The sequence below is a fragment of the Perognathus longimembris genome, chromosome 24, assembly GCF_023159225.1.
Source record: "Perognathus longimembris pacificus isolate PPM17 chromosome 24, ASM2315922v1, whole genome shotgun sequence".
Lineage (NCBI taxonomy): Eukaryota > Metazoa > Chordata > Mammalia > Rodentia > Heteromyidae > Perognathus > Perognathus longimembris.
The window spans coordinates 34131463-34150796 of record NC_063184.1 but is presented as its reverse complement, the minus strand read 5'-3'; the positions used below and the strand labels follow the sequence as shown (position 1 = coordinate 34150796).

Sequence of the window (19334 nt, the reverse complement as noted above, 5' to 3'; positions counted from 1 at the left end):
CTCCAAAGGTTGATTCATTGTGAAATATAATTAAAGCCCTAGGCTTTACCCATCAGTCGTGTCTGCAGTTGTATATTTCCCCTACAGAATGAAAATAAAACTTGTGGGTGTTTTCCATTCTTTCTGATTACATTTGGTGCATTCACAGATGTATTGAGCATAATTAAACAGTGATTATGATGAGTCTCATTTTATTTCATTCACAACATTTAGCAAGTCTATCTTACGTCACGCTCCAAGATGCTTTATTGACGGGTCAGAAATTTACACTATAATAGAAAGGGTAAATAATATATAAGGATAAACAATATAATTGCAGCCTGATAGCAAATACTAGGAAGACAGCATCTCCAGCTAAATGTGCTACAATAATCAAATTTCCAGTCTGGAGTGGATACTAAATGAATGTCTTAAATTTAATTTAGCTGTGAAACTAATAACTATTCAGTACAGATCCGTAAGGGCTCAACTCACAGAAAAACCATCCCCCCTTCAAAGGCAATGTTAAGTATCAGGTACCCAGAGAGCCACCCATCAGCTAAACTTGGTAGTAAGTGGAGATCACCACAGCCCTGTCATTGTGTTTGACAACCAGCTCCAGTGGCTCACAGACATAGAAACACGTACTAGGTTTTATACTGGATGTGACATCGGGCTACAGACCTGAGTCCCCGCTTCTCAAATTCCCGTGTTGTGGGGTGTCCCATCCTTGCTGCCCCGGATTCCTTCATCAACCCACAAACTCTCCCAAACAAACGTGCTGAGACATCGATGGAGACTTTATTACACAGACATGCTGCATTATCCCTTCTGCCTCTAGATATGTTCTCCCAAGACAGAGAGGTTCAATGCTAAGAGGGAATAGGTTTGAACCATGGAATCCTCTCTCTATTCTCTCTGGTATCTTCTCCCTGGGTGAGGTTGTCAAAGGCCACAAGCAGTCACCTCATTAAAGTGAGATTCTGAATCAGAATTACACTCTGGAAATTTATTTTCATGTTAGGCTTATTAAAGATCTCGGTGTCACCGGCTCCGATTTCTTCAGTTATTCAAGACATTGTACGAGTTCCAAGAAACTGAAGAACAAGTGTAAGAAAAACAGATGACCCAAACCTCTCTATTACAGAATCATGAGGAACGATGTCAGGAAATAAAGGAAGAAACTGATCATCTATTTCTTATTGTGCTAAAATTACAGCTAAATTTCCTGGTTTTTGTTTCTAGATAAATCCATTTCCAAGCATAGTTAACTCATGTCTTATCTCTGTGCTTTTTTCCCCAATGAATTATAAAAACATAATCAACCCTAAGAAAATAAGCACAAGTATCATAGCTGAAGAAATTAAGGTTCATAAATAAGTAAACTATAAACATGTTTCAAAGGGAGCCTTCACATATTTTAATATAAGGCCATCATCATGGAAGCTGAGAAATAAGGGTCTGTAGTTACTTTCATGAAATTTTACTTGCACTGCTAACATTTAGTTCATTAATAATTTATGTTTTGTGCAACTGAAAAATAAGAGGGTTTGGGTTTCTGACATTTGTGGTGTTATTTATGCATTTTACCTTCATGTCTGACCCATGGCAGCTGAAAAATTCTAAGAGAATATGCAAAGTGGATCTTCAGATGACACTTGATTTTACTTGAGAAGATCATATGCCGTAATCCCACAAGGAACCTTTCTGTCAAAGCCTGCAGTAGCACAAGCTTGCGATGTCAAGTCACAGCTGAATTCCAACACTTACTTAGCGTAGGAAGCCTTCAAGGCGATCTGCCTTTTCTATTTAGTATTCAAAATAACTGAAATTCTCCTGAAAATATTTATAAGACTATTTGATCATCAGCATTACTTCTTACGCATTTGCCAAAACTTTTCAAAAGAGTCACATTCATTCAAGTAATTATGTCAGGCAAAACAGCATTTTTTCTTTTTAGTTTTTTTTTTTTTTGACAGTCCTGACATGCTGTCCCTGAGCTCTTTTTCCTGCAGGCTAGTGTTTTACCACTTTGAGCCACAAGCCACTCAAAATAGCAGTTTTAATATTATTATCCGTAACTTAATATTGCTAATACATACCATACAATTTTTCCTTTAATTTCTTTTCTAGATGGCATACCTATGAAAAATATCACCTTTGTATTTGCCACTGTCAATCTAATATTCTAATGGATTAGACAAATTACATTTAAAAATGCAGATTTACTTTCATGTATATCTGCTGATGTCACAAGTCATCCTATTGATCATTACATTGCTGTCCTGCCGAAGCAGGCGCGCAGAACGAAATAAAATAGAGTTTCTTCAAGCCCTCGGCCTGTGCTGGAAAAGTAGAGTTTTCATGAAAGAGCCGTTTCTTCAGATCCCTTGCACACTCCGGACCTGGTTAGCGTTTTTCTCACTTCCTTGAACCCGCTGTGATTCAAGATCTGTTTCTCAGTTCGCTTTCATCATTCTTCAAAATAGATTTTGAGTATCTCAATTCAATTACATGACAATTATTTTCCTCAAAATTGCTTCTTTCAATTTTTTTCTCCCCTTCTAATGGGAATCATTCTTCTCTCCTTTGTGCTGAGGTTCATGCTGACTCGTTTTGTTTTTCCTTACTTATAATTTGAGAACCGACTTTGATCCATCTAATTAAAACTTGTAAGAACAACAAAACATAAAACATCTGATAGGAGGCAGTCTGATGTTGCTTGAAATGATGTGTTTAACAGCAGGGCTGTAGCTTTTCCGGGTACCCTCCCGTGCTCGTAGATCAAGTAAACACACCGCCCGGGCTTTCGGAGTATTTTCATATTCGGTGATCTCACACGCAGCTCTCTGGACACATCTCAGGGATGAAGAGTCGTTCTGAGATGCTACCGAAATGATTCCAGCGATGACTCTACAGATGGACACTGTCTGGATAGAACAAAGGACTTAGAGAGAATGCATCCGCACACAAGCGAGAGGCAGACTGTATGCATGTGTGGAAATGAAAGAACGAACGAAAGTTGAGAAGCAATGCAGAGTGACGTGAAGAACAAGGACAGGAGGCGAGCTCGAGGACCCTGGAGGAAGCCCAGTGCTAGGAAGGAGAGCAGCCGAGCAGACACAGCTAGCTGCACTCTGGTCATGCTGGTAAGTGCAAAGGTCCACGGAGCCACTGAAGAGGGTCGGGAAGTGATGACAGAACCTGATCTAATCACCACAGAGAAACCTGAAGGCCACGGGACAAGTACTGAGGACCAGGACTGAATCAGGGAGGGATGAGGGGTCCTGATAATACACTTGGGGCAATGAACCCATTTCTGGTACTTTGTAAAAATGTCTGCCCATCTAAACAAATGACACATTTTCAGGATAGTATTTCACAGTTCTTTAGGCCTATACTAAATAATCATTGTACCCATTATGTTACACAGGCCTACCCCTGCTACTAGATATCCCAAAGCATGCATTTGGCTAGTGCATTTGGCTAAGTTAAACACGGTGGTCACCGTAGAGTGAGTTACTCCTTCAATCATGAGCTAATCGCATGCACACCTTCATCAGCGCTGTAACACAGGGTAGACTTTGCATCGAGAGCAACATCATTTATTTAGATAATTAAATGAGTGACATATAAATATACCTTCTGTCACTCATGCCTGTCAGAATTCTGCTATTTTTTATTGAAGGTTTGTGTTGGCCTTGTGTATTATTTTGTAAGAATAAAACACCCATTATTTACATTGCACAATTTATGAGCTTGTAAGTGCCATGTGGATGAGAGTTTTAATCCAAGCTACTCAGGAGGCTGAGACCTGAGGATCACGGTTTAAAGCCAGCCCAGGCAGGCATGTCTGTGAGACGCTCACCTCCAATGAATCAGCAGAAGGCGGGAAATAGAGCGGACACTCAAATGACGGAGGGTCAACCTTGATTGAAAATACTCAGAGATAAATCCCAGGATGGCTGAGTTCAAGCAAGAAAAAGTTACAACCATAAAGCACAAAATAGAATAACAATCCATTCCACTAAATAAAGTGATATCCATGTCACTCTTTGAGTCTTTCCCATCATTTAAGAAATCATTTGCATAGACAATGCAATGAAAATATGTGAATTTTCTTTCAAGTGTTTGCCTAAAGTTCAATGTCCATACTAAAGCTATAATAAATTAGCAAAAATGACCAAACAAGTTACACATGAAGTTTAACATGAAACAAAGTGATTCCAAATCTGAATGCTTTCCCTCTGTATCAAAGTATTTACGGAAGAAGAAATTTAAACTCAAGATGTAATCAAGTCGATGGCCACATTTCTCTCCTTGTCACAGGGAAAACAAAAGAGGCACTGTCATTACAAAAGAATACACTGGCATTCCAGCTACCAGTGTTAAGTGTTCTATTCATTCCATCACTCACATCTGCATCACGCCTTTCAGCTTGGATGACTTAGAAAGCAGTCATCTGTGATCCCACATTTTTAATCACAGGCTGGTGAAGTCTAAAACGTTGAAATCAATGTCTTCATTAATTTCATCAAGCAACCATGTGACAATAAGTAACAACTACACATAGCTTGACTTTAAAGTGAGAATAATGTCTCTCGCCAACGGTTCTGCGGTGTTTCAATGCCTTTAACTCGGGACTTGCTTTTGATCCTACCCCTGGTGTGAACGGACTAATAGCTCGCCAATTACTTGATTTGGAGGGATGGAATTTGAGACATTTATCTCAGCGCCTAGCGCCAGTAATAATCGCAGAGACAATGTATTTATATAAAAATACATCACGTATATTCATGTATATGTGTATATTCGTATATTTGTATATACATAATATGTATTTAAAATGTCAACGAGGGAGGCAAGGGGAAGGCGCTGGAAGCTAAAGTCATAATAAATTGTGCTGTGCAGTCATCCGTTCTGGTGGGTAAATGAACGTCGTCCCATGAAAATACTCTGGAAAAAGGTGTATATAGACCACCCCCCCCCACACACACATAGTATATGTGTAAGTGTAAGTGTAAGCGTATGAGGAGCTGGGGCACCCGGGCGTGCGGGATGGTACGGGGCGCGCGTCTGGAGACGGGGTGCACCGCTCCCAGCTGCGGGGAGCAGCAGAGCCTCGGCTTCAGGATCAAGGCCACAAGGCCCTCAGAAGGATCCTGAAAGGGCAGGAGGGCGAGTTCCAGTTGCTCCCGGGTTATTCAGGAACTTCCTACTTGTTTCCTTTGTGATTAGGCGAGCCCCCCTGGGCTAAGTCGCCCACTGAAGTCCTGGAGAGATGGAGAGGGAAGGGTGTCCCGGCCTTCCATGGCTTCAAAGCGATGGCTACCAGGCGTCCAGGGGTTAGGAGATGTGAGTGGACCTGGTGGAAAACTCAGGACAAGGGTGTCCGGTTGGGACAACCTGAAATGTAGCCAAGCTGAAGGGCAAGGAAGGGGCCCTGAGCAAAGAACCCAAGGGGCAGAGCTCCCTTCTAGCTCAGAACTGGCACAAGACAAGAAAATAGCAACGTTGAAATCGGGCTAGAAAAGCACTTCTGCAATAGGCTACACAGCCCCTTTATCTGGAGTGGAGCTGGAAACTTCTCCCATGCCGGCCAAGTGCTCTACCACTGAGCTCCCAGCTCACTCCTGGACTCCTTTCTTCTCCATGTCCCAAGAAACCAAGAGTAGTGTTATCCATGCAAACTTCCAAGGAAGGGTTACAGAGAAAAACGGTAATGAGTCTACTAAGTAAAAATAAATCACAATTTTGAACTCACCAAATGTCCAAAGATTTCATGTTGATGTTAAATTAACTTAATTACTTATGTGATAACATCTATCCGATGTGCAAACAAGTTTTCTTATCTAAAGACCATATGTTTGAGATATACCCTGATATTCAGATTTCTAGTGAGTTTAATTATGAATTTCCTTACTTTAATGAGCATTTGTAGCATTCTTGGAAACTTTATAATTGAGACTAGTGCTGGGTAAATCAAAAAGAATTCAAAATATTTGATCAGATCCAAAGAAAGAATCAGAGGTGTTGAATCCAGTTTTGTCTTAGAAAAATGGATAGATCCCTAATTGAGCTAAATTATAGTCAAGTTTAGGGTAAAATTAACTACACTGTAAAGAGAATCTATCTAACTATCTATTTACCTAGTTAATGTTAAAATCAGGGCTCTCTGTATGAAAATACTACTTCCATGATACATTTCTCTATTTTAATAAGGTATCATGATGCATTTTATTTCTATTTTACTAATACTCATATTGGTTCTCAAATTGTCTCCTTGCCATTATTTTTATTATACTTATTTAGCTTTCCACTCATTTAACTTTCCTCTTATTTATGTTTGGCTTCCTATTATGCCATAAATTTTTAAAGTCATAGACAGACTATTTTAAAGAGGGATATTAAATTCCTTACTATACTCTTGTAATTCCTACTCATCTAATACCTAAAGCTCTAAATTATATATATATATATATATATATATATATATATTTTTTTTTTTTTTTTTGCCAGTCCTGGGCCTTGGACTCAGGGCCTGAGCACTGTCCCTGGCTTCTTCCCGCTCAAGGCTAGCACTCTGCCACTTGAGCCACAGCGCCGCTTCTGGCCGTTTTCTGTATATGTGGTGCTGGGGAATCGAACCTAGGGCCTCGTGTATCCGAGGCAGGCACTCTTGCCACTAGGCTATATCCCCAGCCCTCTAAATTATATTTTTGACCATATTTCAACATGTGAACATTAACACGAAGGGACGTTCTTTTCTTTGTAAACAGAACAAATATTATAAAAAAAAAATCTTCTTAAGGATATACACTACACTTAAAAGGTTGTTATTGTTTATGAAAAGCTCTCCTTGTTTCAATATTTGTCATCCATGTGGTACCCTTTAGAAGTACAATTCTACCCTCATTTCTAGTAAGGTGAAATTCATATTCCCAAATCATGTATTCCTGTTCTGTCTGACAACGCTCAGAGGGGCATCTTCCCACATCCCACCAAGGTGTCAGTTCAGTGAGAAAGGGCACTGCTTGATTTTAGTTACAGAAATTATTCAAGCTGAATTTATGGTGTGAGATGGGGGGAAGTTTACTTATGCCTTCAAGCCATTCGTAACCGAACAGATAAAAAGTGTAATGATGCGCACATTCTTGACGGCATCTCGGGATGTCTTTTCTGCACCCTATCAAATTTTACAGAGTTTTCGTGCACATCCTTTCTGAACTACATATGAGATCATTCGTACCAATAACCAAATGGACAAGGTTAGGGATTAAGAACGGCAAGTTATACAAAGACCATTTAAATATCCACGATCTTTCACGTACCATCTCCGGTCCCAATGGGACCTTGCTTCCATAACTCTGCGGATGTTATTTCAGGATCCAGTACTGAAGATGGAAAGGGATATAATTTATAATCTGGAAGATGAGGAACAGATTATAACTATAAAAATAATAAAAAAAAACACACTATAAAAATAGTCAAAAATATACCATAGTTGACAATTACAACCTTTTTTATCTCTCTATATGGACCAACTAAAGGTGTTTAGGAAAGATTTCTAGGTTAAGGTACTGGCATATGAATTATTGCACTTAAGAAGTTAGTATAAATAGGTCATTACCATAAATATATAAATACATTAGGATGTTTACATTGCTGCATGTGAATTTGTGTGTTTACTAGTTTGGGCTGTGGCAATCATCTGGTTGGCTATGAAAAATTAGGTTGTAAATAGCAATAAAATAATTCATTATTTTGTTTGTTTTCCCAGGTTTAGAAGTGAAACCCCTCTAGGATTCTTTTTTTTTGAGAATGTCTTTTCTCCATGCACTTATCCAGGAAACCCTAACTTACCCTGGAATGTCACATCCACATGTTTTCATCATTCCTCTGCAAATTCCTTCCATTGATCTTTGCCTTAATAACATTTCTGAATATTTGGCCTTTCGTTGACTTCAGGGTAGAACAAGAGAGAAAAAAAGAAAACTTAATAACAAGAGAAGGAAAGAGGACACGGGAAAGAACAGTAATATATGTATTTAAAGTAAAAACCTGCGTTACCATGACAATGGAACATCACACTTATTTTCATGTAACAACAAAACCCTATTAGAAGAAATATAATATGCAAAGATAAATTAATTCCAAACAAGTGGAACAGATCAAGGAGTATTAGAAGGTAGGCCTTATTGGTGGTCTGAGCTGTCAAATGCTCCTGACCTTAAACTAAAGTTGCAGATTTAGTAGCATAAAACTAGGTGAATCTCATATCATGATCAAACTATGACCAAATGAACAATTTTAAATAATATGCTAGGAATTTTAGAAAAGTTGTAAGACACATCTGTGGAGGTATTGGAAAAAGAAGGACAAACTGGAAAAAAATAATTTCAGTATGTCATTTACATAACGTGTTTACCATTTGGGTAAACAAGCCCATATTGGAAGATAGTGATAGGAAACATGTTTAAAAGACATTTTACTAATGAATTTCAGTAGGATTCACTCTTTCCTTAAGTTTGTTCACTTAATGTTTTTAACATGTCCATCGGATTATCAAAACATTATCTCCACTCTTCTTATGGACTTAGGACTGGTTTTATTACAGTAACTTAGCTGCCAAAGTAAAATGATCTTCGACTAAACGCGTGGCTGACAGTGGAGCTGCAACACATAGCTTCAGTCCCGGAATTCAGCCTGAGTGTTTAACTGGGTCCCCAAATACTTCAAATTACACGATTCCCGAGGGTCAGAGCCCCTTCTCCATCCATGGCTTCTTCCTCGGCACTGTGACCAGAACATATACACTCCTCACTGATGAATGAGCGCCACATGGGGGCTTCACAGGGACTTGGGATCACAACTATTTAGAAGTGTGTTTCCACACCAATCTATTTCAAGCCATCATTTTCACATTGAGCCAACATGGAAATCTCAAAAAAAAAAAAAAAAAACTTCTAAGACTCTTTTGTCATACCAACTTTTTAAATATTTTCCTACAGTGCACGGCATGCATAGCTGTATTAATTTATCTCATGAACTTGCACAATTTTTGTGTTTTAAAATATGTGAGAATTAATTTGAAAAAGGTACCTGATAATATCTACTTCATTTGCATGTTTCCTTAGAAGCGCCTCTTTCTGCTTTGCAAATAGGGCAGGAAAAACGTATCAAAAAACATATTAAACTTTAACTTCCACTTTTAATCTCTCAGTGAACAAGTGTCTACCATAAAATAGTGAAGTATAGAAGCACTTATCACTGATGAAACATTTCAGACCCATGTGTAGGATAAAATTTCACCAAGTAAATTGTCACTCCCTAAATTTGTATACATTTTTATTAACGGCTACTAAACTTTAAACAGGACTAGCTTTGTGACTTTGTTGATTCATGAAGTCTATTTTCTATTTCAAAGATTCTCCAAAAATTTCTAAAACACCCAGTGTTTCATTTGACAGCTGCAGCTGCCTATGGGTGACACACTAAGCCAGGTTAATCACACAATTTATTCGATTACACAAGAAGATCACTGAGGCAGGGGGCATTGTTTTTCTTCAGAATTAATTTTAAAGGTGTCCAATATTGACAAACTCGGTGTATTCCAGTCTATTTTTGTAAATGCCATCTCCTGGATTTTGATTGCTTTTCAAAAAATTACATTTTATTATCTTTAAGTAGTTGTACAAAGCAGTTACTGATCAGCAAATCGGTCATAAATACAAGTTCATCTTGATTGATGCCACTTGTTTACAGTGTTTCTTTTAAAATTAGAATTACAGCTCCTACACCAATATACTTGCATCATTAGATGATTCTGTTTTACAGAAATAGTTATCTGACCATGTTTAAAAATGGTAAAGACACACAAAAAAATATTTGGCTGAATTTTTGCCATTGGGTTTTAGCATTTCACACCAAAATTTGTAGATAAGATAATTTATGTACCCCAAGTAGGGTTTCTGGGGGTTACCCAATTTTCCAGAATTCTGTGCCATTCCTTGCTAAGGCCCAAGCCAAGCAAAATAGTCTCTCCACCACTTACCCAGTTGTCAAGGGTGATGCACCTGAAAGGTTTGTGAAGTCTATCTCCACACCTGTGTGCAATGGAAGGTAATTCTAGGTTCCGCTTAGACTCCACACGTCAGCCACCCAGTCCTATCTTGTAGCCCTATTTAGTCCTCTTATGGACCCTGATAATCTATCCTCTGACTAGCTGTGATCAGTTTCTCTTACTAAAAACCACATCCATACTTACACATCCATTTACAAATAAACCACCAAAACAAATGCATTGGCAGGAGAGACCATGCGCTCGCTCACTCCCTCCTCCTAGTGAATCCTCCTAGTGAATCGTCTCTTCATCGCACGGTCTCGGTGAGTACTGGTGAAACTGAGAATCTCGATTTCCACCGTTTCATTCGAACTCAGTGTATCGCGCTCCTGGATACATTTTGCATAATAACTTTAGCGTACAGTTAACTATGACAAGAATAGAGCAATTCACAAACACTGCAGAATGACTGAAGTCCCTAAGTCTTGCAAAGTCGTTTTGCCTTCACCAACTAATACTGGGTGGGGGCCAGGAGATATTTGCAATTTTAATTTCCAAGCCAAAGCCAAATGAACCAGCACTAAGAATCAAACAATATGTTGTCTACTTACTTTAAAATATTGACAATTTTAAGTCTGTCATGTAAGAAAGAGCAGAGTAAGGACTGCATTCTGCATGAGCCTCAGTCCCCAGCAGCTGGAACGGTGAACAGCAATCAGGGAGACCAGACTGCTCACGTCTGCATAGTTAGATTAATAGTACATTTTTATGTGGTTTGTCCTGTAATTGGAGCTTAAGTAGCATTTGTAGAGTGTTATCTGTCAGAGAAGAAAGAGATTCAAAGAGAAGGTAGGTCATTAAGCAAAATTACTAATTGAGCACCAGTAATTTAGTAGATAATTTTCATGTTCATTTTATAAGAGAAATTATTTAGTTTTCGAGTCCTCTTTGTATTTCAAAAGTAATTTTAACCCAAGGGACCCCAGGCTGTTGAGAAGCAGCAGAAATTATTGAAGGAGACATATGTTCAACCAACTTATAGAGCTTTTGTTCTGTCTAATGATTCTTCCAGCAGCGATTACGCAAGGGACCGGTTTCTTCTTAAGTAAATAATGTTCATTACCTCCTAAAGCTACTGTCACATGAAAACACTAATGTGGAAATATTTCTGCCTTCTTGATTAGTTCTCCAAGGAGATTCACCAGGCTTGCATTTATATATTGCTCAAACAAAACCATCATATCATCAAAAGTGTTCCTACCATAACATGGAGGACTATAAAGAATAAGATTTCAGTAGATTCTATAAGAGAAGATGTTCACTACTGAAACAGACTGTAAGAGGGCAACAGGAACAAAGTGTACCCAGGCCATGCAGCACTTGAGAGGCTGAGGCTGGAGGATAATGGCTTCAAGGTCACAATGGGACACGGTGAGCTCAGAGCCAGGCTGCCTCAAACATGGGAAACAAAAACAACAAATTAGGAAGGAATTACCCGTGGCTCACGGTGAGTGTTAAGTGCATCTATAACCTTTATTTTCTTATCCATGGAATTCAGCGTAGTAAATATGGGTGCACCATTTCATATTCATCACACTTGAAGGTTGATTCTTTCAGGTCTACTACTTGGATGAAACAACAAATATTGGTGACTTAAATTCATGGAATTTTGTCACAAATGACATATTACTCTCACATAATCCTCCTATATATCTTATACTTTAAGTATTTTATCCATATGTGTATGTGTATTACTTCTTCCTTCCAAAAGTTTGAAACTTTTGACTAATGGTTGTTTTTAATATTCAGGCATATAGAAACAATATACCCTGATTATTTTCACATACTTTTAAAATTCATTTTTGTGATTTTAAGTAGTTGTACAAAGGAGTTAGTATTCAATAAATCAGTTTATGAATATAATGCTCTTTTGTTGCACGGTATTTTGGATTGAACTCAGGGCCTGGTACTTGCAAGGAAAGAACTCTACCACTTGAGCCATATTCAAGGCCATTATTGTCATATTCTTGAATTCTGCCTTTATGGTGAAAGGTTAATTTAGATGGATATAAAACCCTCTGGCTTTCTCTATTATCATAAATGTATTATTGCATTGCTATGGTGCAAATCATTACTGTTGAAAAGGCTTATGTCAGTCTGATTCCATTTCCATTTATTTATGCTGTCGATGTGAATGTTCAAAGATTGCCTTTGCCCTTGCTTTGAAGAATAATAGTTTTTCTGGAAATAGTCTAGATGTCATCCATTCTAAGTTTATTTTACCAAGTACCAGAATGAGTGTGTGCACTTTTGTATGCATGCATATTTTTATGTACAGGCATATTTATGTAGTTATAAACTTATATATACTGTATGTAGCCATGATATTATCTTCATTATTAGTTCGCATTATTTTATTCTTGAAGGATATCCCCTTTTTTTAAAACTTAACTTTACTGATGTCCATTTTTAGAGTCTACTCATTTCTAACATGATTACATCTCTTTTTATGTCATGTCATCGCATCTCATTTTCATTTTTCCAGTAGAGAGTGATGTTACTTTCCATCATTCCTAGCATCTTCTGATTCTGAGACAGCAAGGCACATTTCCTATTCTGTGTGGCTGCTGAGTTCAAAACTTACATCTTTAGGGCTAGATGTTTGACGGGATGAGATTTCTAGGATGATGTCATCACGTAACCTGACCATCGCCCCCTGAGAAGGAAAAATGTCTCACCACGGAGAAACCAGAACTGTGGCTGCCCAGAACCCGAGAGGGTGGCCACACCACCCGAGAGGGAGGGACAGAGGCGGGCGTGCCCCTTCACAGACGGGAAACGCGGTTGCTGCTGAAGAGGGACTTTCTGCATGGGAAGAGGCTTTAAGCTCATCTTCCAGAATGAGCAGAAAAGGATAAGAAAGATTATAGTGACTGGGAGCTGTTAATTCGTTTTCTCATTGAGGTTGTTAGTGTGTGTGTGTTTCTACCGGCTCCCACACTGACTGCGGACTCTTGTATCTTGAAATCTAATCTCCCCTATCAGACAAGGCTCTGCTCAGTGCTGGAAGCCGCTCATCACTCCCCTGACCAGTCATTACCTGCGTGGTACCAGGGTCGGGAGGAAGGATACCACCCGGATAGAAGCGAGGAACTGTCCCCCAGAAACCCGCGACCAAGCCTGCTTCCTGACAAAGACACTCAGAATATTCCTCTGCTTAGATGCGATAAACACACTCATTTTTTCTTTATCTCATCAGCCAGTTGAAAGATAAGTTTCTCCCTGGCCCCCCACTGGGCCCAGCCTACGAAAACTCTACAGCTCTGAGTACCGCGGGACCATTTGGCACATCAAAGGGGCTGAAACAAGATCAATTCATCTCCAGAATGTTGGCCAAGGGAAGCAAAGAATCGCGGCATAAAGACAGAAACACAACTGAACAAAAGAAACAAGAGTCAGTGATGTCAGGCCTTCTAAGACACATGGCCTTGACGTGGCAGACGGCCCCAGAAGGTGCTGGTGGGGGAGAAGGACACGATCAAACTCGCATTCACGACTGCAAGCTGAAATCAACACAAACAAGGAAAATACTGTTGTATTCCCTCCGTGCCAATGGCACGGTGCCAACTGTTTCCATACAATACAAATGCCATTTACATAAGTACTAAGAGTGAAATATTAGTGAATAGAGCAGTGAATAACACAAGATTCTAATTTCTAACGTCTCGCACGGTAATTTGGCAAAATTATGATGTGTCAAAATGGTCTAATTATAATTCTAAGATTCAGCTTATTTTCCCATTGAGGCATTTCTTTAACGAAGATGTGCTGGAATTGCTATTCTAAACACTTTCCCTTCAAGGAACTGGCTCTGCGTCGGCGTCCCTGGCACGTGCGCAGGGAGGAAACGCGGTGTCAAGCCAACGTGGCCTCGCAGGCTGGCAGACGCGCACGGGGGCCGAGGGAAGCACAGTGTGCAGAAAATGTTGATTTAGAAAACTCGACAGGAACGAATCATGATTAATACTCGGGGAATGTCGGAGTTCAAACGTTTAATGTCTTTGGAACGCGGGTGGGGAAAACGGGGATTTTCTTAGCATCTCAGTGAGGTGAACGTGAATGCGTTCGCCACACCTGGTTCAACATCGCTGCACCAACGTCCGCGTTTCTCAGAAGTGGAGTACGGTCTGTAGTAAAGCGGCCCATTGAGAAGAAATGCTTACCTCTCTCGTTAGATGAATGCGTTTCTTTCATTCAGGAGAACTCTGGTTAGGCAAGAGCATTCTTCATACTCCTGAGACTCGGCCATAAAACCCACTTGTAGCTATAAACGGCCCATTGGAGCAAAGGGGCAAGGAACTGGCTCACCACATTCACACTGCAGTGTATTTGCACTAAGTTCTTCAGTGACATTTAGGTATTTACACACTGGGCCGTTTATAGGAGTATGCATCCTTTCTAGATTTGTCTCAAGTTTTATAGGTTTACAATTATTCACACAGATTATAGTCGCTGCTGATGTACACAGCAAATTGATATCCATTAAGACACAACTGAAATGAGTCTATACCGAACAGAAGTTGCAAATTAAACTTTAGAAAGCTACAAATACTTTAAAGTGAGCAAGAATGGCCTTCAGACATACTTTCATCATTGAAATATAAGACTTTATTTACTCCACGGGTGCATTAGGAATTGAGAATATTAAAAAGTGAATAGTTCAGAAATGACATTTTTAATGAACAAATTCCCTTTAATGATTTGTTAAAATGTAAAAGGGCACACATTTGTCCCAGGCGGTAAAACATGAAATACACGACAGATATGACAAAGAGGCCCCACGGAAGACGGCAGGCACTTGGAAAATCAGCATTTTCTGGAGCACTCATCAGAAAAGAGCTCAACTTCCTCGAGGAGCTTGGCCGTGAACCGTTGCATTTCCTTAAGAAAATGCGCTTTTGCCAACCAAGGTGCATGGGTGCGGTCCAACGCACAATCAGACCGAGCAAAACCGAACGAAACAAGGAAATCGGCAGGATCACACACTTTGGTAAGCAGAGAATACGTTCTTTTGGCAAATACTGGAAAGGAGTCATTTCTGTTAAGACGGCAGATCACTGCCCTTCAGCTCTACCGCAGTTCACACAAATACAACTTGGCGCATTGATTTCTTGAGCCCAGGACAGAGGAGTTTCAGATAGTTTGCTGATAACCTATATACAGCTGATCAAGCATTGTTCAAATATGTGGACACGTTTATAGATTGGATTATCCAGGATGTCAAGGCCAGACACAGCTCTCCCTCCCCAGTCCTGTTCTTAACACCTCTGCTTCAAACAGAAAACAAAACACTTTCAACACAGACTCTGAAAGCCCTCTGAAAGAATCAGAGGTGGCAAGCAAGCGTTATATCTTTCAGAACACATCAGGGTTTACTCAGACATACATCATTTGATAACTGATAAAAACCTACGGAGAAGATCTGCTACACTTTTCATGTATTACATAGTAAAAGTTTTCATTAAGAAGCATTTAAAATATGAATCTCTGAAAGCAAAAATATATGAAGGATCAGATTTTTTTCCACATCACACAGTTAGAAACTAACAAAATTCATTGTTCCTTGGAAGTAAACGAAGTACACAATGCAACACTGACAATGGACATGCTACAAGATTTCTAGCGTGCCTTTGTGAACATTCATCAAAAACATTCAAAGAAATGATGTCATCCTTTAACCATTAATTAATTCTATTTCAATTCATTTTTTTTTAAAAAAGAAAACCAGTACATCTATCTGGATGATGGGTTTTTATCTCCAAGGCTTTAACAACACAGAGGACACCCCAGTGATGGATTCACAGACGCCAGTCAGTAGGGAATGAGCAATGTCCTGGCAGCCACCAACCAAACCAAACCAAAACCTACCCTGGGGGTCATTATTGTAGACACGAAATCCAAATCACAAAAGCAATTTAGAACACAGTTGCTATGACACTACTTCTCCTAATTGCCCAACCCTCTCTATATAGAAAAGATTTGGGAGAATATGCCAAGTCCAGCAAAAGAGTTGTCTGCGTAGTAGCTTTGTATGCTACTCTTCAACACTGTTTCATATTCCATAAAGGGGATGTTTAACTTAGAATGTGTAAGATATGCAGATAACCTATTATATATGCACACACATATAATTTCTTCAAAAATAACAATGAAAGATTGTGCTCATTTATGAAGTTTAGAGTAAGGCAAAAGCTAAATACTTTAAGGAAACAAAACATCTGAAAATAGGATTACAAGAAATAAAGCAAAGGAGAAACTGGTAGCAGTGGGGCCCAGACCACTCCTGGAGTCTTTGGTATGAATGGATAGGTGGCTAGAAGCCGTGATTTCAATGTAAACAAAGGCCTCTGGCCTGTTTTTCTGAATGGACTTGAACCACCCCATAGGAATGGCCAAGCCATTTTTTAAAAGTCTCCGTAGGGATACAGAAATCACCTTAGGGATACAGAAAAGTAGATGAAAGGCCGCAGAGATACAAAAATAAAAGTCATACTAGAACAAAGTCCCAAACATACGACTTCAATTTATCAAAAAAAACAGGCAGTGAGTTTCTGATTGATCAAGGCCTGCACCACCCAGGCAAAGAAGGGGGAGAACACTGCACAGCAAAGACACTTTCTGAGCCCCCCCCCCCCCCCCCCCCCCAGGTGGATGAGCAGAAAGCGGGCTAGGAAGATGACACCTGCAGAGGGTCTCTGCTCTCTAAGGCTGCTGTTTGGGAAACAGGCAAGGCAGAGCATGAAGCGCCCTGGGTCTGGAGAGGTCAGGCCACTCAGCCTCGGGTCCTCGGTGTAGATAAGATTAGCCGATAACAACCTGGAATGCCAGGAAGTGTGGAGGGTCCGGAACCCTGACATCTGCCTGTGGCTCGCCTCAAAAACGTCGTCTTCAGTTCAACCATTCGCGAGGTCTGGTTATAAATTTAAAATGAGTTCAGCGTTCCTGGTGTTAAGACATTCATTCAAAGTGAAATTCAGACGGAACAGTTGAAGGCAGGTACGTTTCTAAGTTTCTAAGCTTTGGTTTTAAAAAAAAATCCGCTTTGAGGACAGAGAATATTATTTCTGCGGTGAAAGCAAACTGCTATGGAGTCCTTATTTCAAGCACCTTCCCTGAAAGAAAGTTAAAGCTGACAATATTATATAAAAACAAAGAGAGAAAATATGCAAGAAAGACAAATGATTACTTCAGTTGTCTCCAGTTACAACGATAATAGTCGATCTATATCAACATAAGAGAAATAGATGATTTTAAAATTGCGAAGCGGTGCGTGTGCAAAGTGAGCCAGGTTCCTAAGGCTAATTTACTGCTGCACACGATCGGCTGCTTCGTGCACCAACATGTAGGCCACACGTTTTACTAAATCAAGCGGGGGGGGGGGGGTCGAGCAAATGATCTGTTTGCTGAGGTCAGACAGTGCGCGCGCACGGGGGACCCCGGCCCTGCCGGTGGGGGCGCACGGGGGAACCCCACCCACGCTGGTGGGGGCGCACTGGGGACCCAGGCCACGCCAGTGGGGGCGCACTGGGGACCCCACCCACGCTGGTGGGGGCGCACTGGGGACCCCACCCACACTGGTGGCAGCGTATTGGGGACCCCGGCCACGCCAGTGGGGGCGAACTGGGGTCCCCACCCACGCCGGTGGGGGCGCACCAGACACCCCAGCCGTGCCGGTGGGGGCGCCCTGGGGACCTCACCCACGCTGGCGGGAGCGTATTGGAGACCCCGGCCACGCCAGTGGGGGTGCACTGGGGACCTCACCCACGCCGGTGGGGGCGCACCAGACACCCCAGCCACGCCGGTGGGGGCGCCCTGGGGACTCCGGGCACGCCCGGACGGGCGCCCTGGGGGCCAGCCGCCCTCCGACCCGCCGGCCACGGGCCCGGCGGCGGGGTCGCGCCCGGTGCTGCCCTCTCAGGGCCAGCGGGCCAGGGCGACGCTGAGGGGCTTGGAGCCCAGGAGGCGGCCGTTCATCTCGGCCGAGGCCCTGGCGGCCTCGTCGGGGCGGGAGAAGCAGACGAGCCCGAAGCCTCTGCTGCGGCCGTCCTCGCGCACCACCGTGGCCCGGCTGACGGGCCCGAAGGCGGAGAAGGCCCGGCACAGCGCGTCCTCGTCCACCTGCTCGTCCAGGTTCCGCACGTAGAGCCGCTCCTCGCCGGGGCGCGCGGCGGGCCGGGGCGGCCGCCCCCCGCCGGGCGCGTCCCGCTCGGGCGGCCCCAGGGCCGGGCCCACGGCCACGCGCCGCCCGTCCAGCTCGCGCCCGTCCATGGCCTCCACGGCCCGGCGCGCCTGCTCGTGGCTCGCGAAGCTGACGAAGCCGCAGCCCCGGGAGCGGCCGGCGCCGTCCGTCACCACGCGGGCGCTGAGCGGGGCCCCGACGGCGGCGCGGAAGGCCTGGGCGAGGCGCGCGTCGTCCACGCCGCGGGGCAGGTGGCGCACGCGGACGGCGGTGAAGGCGCTCGCCCGGCGCCGCAGCTCGGCGTCGCGGGCCCGGCGGGGCTGGAAGGGGCGCACGGAGAGCGCGCGGCCGGCGAGCACGCGGCCGTCCATGGCGGCGATGGCGCGGGCCGCGGCGCCCGGGCTCTGGAAGTGCACGAAGGCGAAGCCCTTGGGGCCGCGCCGGTCGGCCGCCACCTTGGCCGACAGGATGCGCCCGAAGGCCGAGAAGCAGCGCAGCAGGGCCTTGCCGTCCACCGAGCGGTCCAGGTTCTTGATGAAGACGTTGCCCTCGCCCGAGCGCCGCAGCCGCGCGTCGGGCTGCGCCCACATGAGCCGCATGGGCCGCCCGCCCAGCTCGTCGAAGTTCATGGTGTCGAGCGCGGCCTGCGCGTCCCCGCGCCGCAGGAAGTTCACGTACGCGTAGCCCAGCGGCCGGCGCGAGCCCCGCGCGCGGCACAGCCGCACCGACAGCACCGGCCCCGCGCCGCTGAACTTGCCGAACAGCTGGTGCTCCGTGACGCCCGCCGCCAGGTCCCCGACGTACAGCGACGCCGCGCGGAACTTGCCCGCGCCCGCGCCCGCGCCCTCCATGGCGCCCGCGGCCGCGGCGGGGCGCGGCCTCGGGGCTCCGGGAGGCGCGCGGGCCCGCGGGGATCCGGGCCGGGCCGCCGGGCCTCAGGGCGCGCCGCCCCCCCCGCGGACCCCAGCGGGGCTTCCGGACCCCCCGGCCCGACCCCCGGACCACTTCCCGGGGAGCTCCCCGCGGAGGCCGGGGCGAGGGGGGCGCGCGCTC

The 19334-nt window shown here is 43.4% G+C and overlaps 1 protein-coding gene across 1 annotated transcript; it reads right to left on the bottom strand.

The window, feature by feature from the left end:
• Positions 1 to 18016: 18016 nt before the first annotated feature.
• On the bottom strand, positions 18017 to 19132 carry Pabpc4l (poly(A) binding protein cytoplasmic 4 like). The gene has a single exon (XM_048333560.1). The coding sequence runs from the start codon at positions 19130 to 19132 to the stop codon at positions 18017 to 18019; it is 1116 nt and encodes a 371-aa protein (XP_048189517.1).
• Between the last annotated feature and the right edge of the window lie 202 nt (positions 19133 to 19334).